The sequence below is a fragment of the Coptis chinensis genome, chromosome 9 (genome assembly GCF_015680905.1).
Source record: "Coptis chinensis isolate HL-2020 chromosome 9, ASM1568090v1, whole genome shotgun sequence".
NCBI classification, from domain to species: Eukaryota; Viridiplantae; Streptophyta; class Magnoliopsida; order Ranunculales; family Ranunculaceae; genus Coptis; species Coptis chinensis.
Window position 1 is genome coordinate 38,841,757 of NC_141464.1, and position 5,100 is coordinate 38,846,856.

The following is a 5,100-nucleotide window of genomic DNA, read 5'->3' on the forward strand; positions in this document are numbered from 1 at the left end:
TGAATTGCTCATTTGGGTTTGTGATTCGGTCAGAATCTAATCCCCATCGAATTAAAACATGGACAAGAGCACCGTGAGTCAACCCACCAAGTATTAGAAGGAACTTCAGTAAGGTTTGATTCAAAACATACAAAAGAAGACATACCTCTTTTTTTGAACCATTCCCTTCTTTTCTGACAATCTTTTTGAATGTGTCCTTCCTTCTTCGCATTTTATTTGCACTTATTGTCATATTCCTTCTTTTGAACCTGAGGAGCATGAGCAGGTTTATCCTTGTGAGGTGCCTTTTTCTTGCCATTTTGAGGCTTTCTTCCTTTATGTCCTGATCCTGAGGCTTGAGTCATGAGATGAACACTTTGCAATCCTTGTTGTTTAAGCCTTGTCTCCTCTTGAACAACCATACAGGTCAGTTCATTCACATTCCATTTCTCCTTAATGGTGTTATAATGGATCTGGAATGGTTCATACTGAGAAGGCAAGGTAATCATAATAAACTGAACAAGGAAAAACTCTTCAACGTTCAACCCTAAGGTTCTCAGTTTTGCAGTTAGGTTCGTCATTTCCAGGATGTGATTATACATCCCATGAACCCCATCATACTTCATAGTGGTCAGCTGGGCCAACAAAGTCCCCGCAAGGGATTTGTCAGCGGTTTTGAAACGCTCTTCCACAGATTTTAGGAATTCTTTCACGTTTTCAGTCTTAGGAAGGGAAGATTTAATGTTTCCAGAAATCATGGTTTTCATAAATCCAAAACTAAGTTTGTTTGCCCTTTTCCAAGCATCATAAAAGGCCTTATCCTCTTCATTAGTTTCATTTGTGGGTTCAGTGGGCTCTTCATGCTGGAGTGCCAAATCAATGTCCATAAAACCTAATTGGAATTGAATATGTTCATGCCAGTTTGAAAAGTTTGACCCGTTGAGGATAGGCACAGACAAAGCATGGGGTTGTAATGCATTAGGAACAGCATACATGCTCACTACATTAATTAAACTTAACGCTTTGAATTTAACACAAATAATCCATAATTTATGATGAACAAGGTAGTATTATGATATGACCTTTGGGTATATATCACAATACACAAAAATATTCATTCATGTTATAAAAGCCATAAGTAATAGGACTAATTAATCATGTACGTCAAATTAGATAGGTATGTAACCTTTGGATATCCAACTCCTATTCTAATTCATAATACACATTAATTATCCTATTTCAATTTCTTAAATTTTAGTAATAATTAACCTTTGGGCTAACTATCATATACTTGATAAAGAAATTGCAATGGTAATGCCATTTTTAATTCATGTGTTGTTATGCATAATTTTCCAAATATTTCAGCCACTTTGGCGGCATGCAATATTCAAAGAATTATAAATACCAAGAAACGGTAAATGGCATTTGGCATAAATCATACAGCGGAAATAAATATCATATCATAAATAAATAAATAAACATAAAATGAACAATTAAGAAGCATGAGATTAGTCCGAAAAATTTATCCCAGAAAAATATTCAAAAACTATACAAATATATTAACTGTTCATGCGTCAAAACCTCAATACTTAATGAGTTTTTTTTTTTTTTTTTTTCGATAATCAATACTTAATGAGTCTGGTACGCTAATCCAGTGATATATACCATGGTAGGAGTTGTAATAGTCCAACACAAAGTCTGACTGTCTTAAAACATTAGAGTGGCCTGGTCAGTATCGTTATACACATAAACATGTCCGAAAAGGTATGGTACAATACACTATACACTACACAGTAAAATATAGTTATTAACAGGTCCGGCACATAATGTGTAACATTGTGACCAAAAAAAAAAAAAAAAAATCATGTGACCACACTTCAATCAAGAAACAGTAGCATAGCATGTGTACAGTTTATTAGAAACATGGCATCCTCAAACTTAACTTTTGTCAATAACACACAAACAGTATGCCTTAGGGTACACATGCATGTGAAATGCAAACAAACAGATCTGTGGCATACAAATGATTTGACTAATATTATTTAGTTAAAATTTGGGTCTAGCTCCCACTAGAGTCCAGAGAGGATCTCACGGTGTATTGAACCAAAATTTTACAAGCACATGTCAACGTCACAAAACCATTTTCTTTATAAAAAAAATAAGAGCAATACTTTGATCAGTAAAAAATTAAGATTTATTCTTAACAGGACATGCGTACTCATATTGACTATATTTGGTATTATCATGATTTCAAGTCAATACAAAGAAAACGACAGTAAAGATATCACCAAATTCAATTGATTCATGCTCGTTAAATCACAATTTTTATAGGAAAGAAACATGATTCAATCTTTCGCTTCGATAACTGATAAGAGTCTAAAACTGTAGTTTTAACCCCTTAACAATAATATTTTTAGACTAATTATGCTAGTAATAAATAAGAGTTAATGCTAATTACGTACTTTTATGTATTCCAAGCATTGGAGTCGATTATGTGCAGAAATGTGTCACTTTTGCGAGATAAAGGAGCAAGGGTTGGTTGCTAAGAAGATCTGTGATTAAAGTCCAAGATTCAAAAAGAAAAAACCATTTTAATGCCCGGTCAAAGCTGAAAAATCAAAGTCAACGCGGGCAGAAACAGCGCACAAAAGTCAACAGAACTTCTGAAGGCCGTATCTTTGGACTCGGACCTCAGAATTGGACCTACCATACGTCAAAATGACCGGCTCGGAAAGAGTTTTCCAATGGTCTAAGCCTTGACCCAATCAGAAGACCAAAAGTGGACGAAAAGTCTGCTGAAATCAAATCTAGCTGAAAAAGCCTCTGTGGACTGAAAAAGCCTCTCGATTTTCCGGCCCAAAACATGGCTCCTCAGCCCATGCACGAAAAAGTGGATCTTGTCTCCTCCATTTGAAGACACAAGACTTAGCTCTTAAGAAGTAGTTTTTAGGTAGCCATTAGCCAAGAACTTAGGGGAGATCTAGATTTTATTTCATTCAGTTAATTAGTTTTTTCAATTTCAATAGATTAGTTAGACCAAAGTAGATTGTTATTTTATAATCAAATTTAGTTTTACAATAAAGTATTAGTTTTTCAATTCAATTTAGTTTCATTAGATCAATAAGGTTAGTTGTTACTCATAATCTAGTTTAAAGTATTAAATCACTTAAATCTAATTTCAATCATTTAGTTATCAATCATTTCTTAGTTGTTAATTTAGTTTTGAATTATTGATTAGTTCAAATTAGTAAATTTATAATCTTTATATCATGTCTTGCTTAAATTCAATTAGAAATTATAGTTTGATGACTCTAGGCTAAAACCTCCATTAGAGGGGTTTGAGGAAGCCTTGATGAAAACTTGATTTTGTTAGCTTAGAAATCATCGTGATAATCTATTCAATTCTAGAAAGTAATTAGTTCACCATGAGAATGGGTTTGATTGCTTCACATGCTAGTTATTATTTGGTAAAGATTGTCATGAATAATTAGGGATTAGAAATACCATTTTTTGTTATGCGAAAGCATTGAAATTTAGATCACGACGAATCTTCGCTAGTTAATTAAGTCGAATTAAGGTGGAATCAATCCCCCCTAATTCCTTATCATATAGTCAGTTTAGTATTCCGTAGTCGAATTATCATATCTTGTTAGTATAATTTCCATCGTAGTATAATTTCCATCATTACTCTCACGACTTTGGTAGAACTGATAATCTTAGTTAGCATTGAATTCTGAAAAACTAGGAGTGGAACGAATTCTCTACTCCACTTAGTGCAATAGCATCGAGAGTGTAGAAAAACTTTGATAACATAAGCCGTAAAATAGTTTTAGTTTTACTTGCGTTTGAGTTTCGTCGTTTATTCGTAGGTAAAACTATCATTTTACCTTTTATCAATACCACATGTAATAATTAATTTAATAGTATTTAGAGGATCTTGAATCATAGATTATTTCACATTATATAAAGAATGTAAATAATGAATCAATGAAAATTGTACCTTGATCCATTGCAAGAGTGATGTCTTGAATCCGATAGCAAAGCACTGTTTCTCTTCCAAACCTTTATATTCTTTATTGTGTTAATTGTTTTAGTGTGAAAAATGGGGTTTCTACACTATTATATAAAAGATGGAGAGAGGACGGTGGTTACACTCTTCATCTTCCAAGTCTTTTTATCTCCCTTTCCTATAAAAGGTGAAATAGAAAATGTAACATTCTTCTCTTAATTAGCCAATGTAATTAAGGCATGAGTAAACAGGATATTTACTTAGAAATAACCCACACATCAATTTAGAAACCAAAAGTCTATAAAGTTTTCACTTATTGACAACTTTATGGAGGATATGATATATTGGCCTTTGGACTATTATATCATATCTTACAATTAGCTCATCATGGGAAAGGGTGAAGTTCTCCTCCTTTGAGTCAATCACTTCAATGGGGGCAAATGACTCCTCAATTTGTATATCAACTCTCCGAAAGACCTCTTTATTCCATTGTTTTAGTTTAGATTTGTGCTCTTTCAGCTTTCTCCACCATACATAACTAGGCCTCCCCAAGAACACAAAGGAGTTCCACCAGTTTTCAATGTTATGGATCAAGGTTTCATCTTTGAACCACATGTTTTCGAAGCGAAAAGGAGGAGTTAGACCCATGGCAATCCAGCATAATGCTCTATGGTCAGAAGTATACTTTGGTAAAGAGAATTTTGTTCCATGTCTGTAGTGGTCATCCCGACCAATCTGTAGAGGTAAGAAATCAATCCAGTCTTGACATTACTGGATTTTCTTTCTCGTCTGAATAGGTGAACTTAGGACCATTAAGTTGGTAATCGACCAGTCCATGTCTAGCTAGCTACAAAGTTGTCAAAATTCTTCATGCCCCTTTGACTTCACTGCCCCTTTTCTTTCATTAGAAAATCTTATTTCATTGAAATCCACTGCTAAGATCCATGGCAACTGAGACCACACACGAATATTTTTGAGTTCCTCCCCTTACATCATAACAAGTTGGGCCATAAATGCACGTAAACAGCCACTTGAAGCCATCATCTTTTGCAACACATATTAGACAGATACATACTATCTCCACACATGTTATCTTGCATTTCAATGATGTT

At 34.0% G+C, this 5,100-nt stretch overlaps 1 protein-coding gene across 1 annotated transcript; it reads right to left on the reverse strand.

The window, feature by feature from the left end:
* Nucleotides 1-212: 212 nt before the first annotated feature.
* Nucleotides 213-974, reverse strand: LOC147475915 (uncharacterized). Its single transcript, XM_086585573.1, has one exon. The coding sequence runs from the start codon at nucleotides 972-974 to the stop codon at nucleotides 213-215; it is 762 nt and encodes a 253-aa protein (XP_086441699.1).
* Nucleotides 975-5,100: the final 4,126 nt, after the last annotated feature.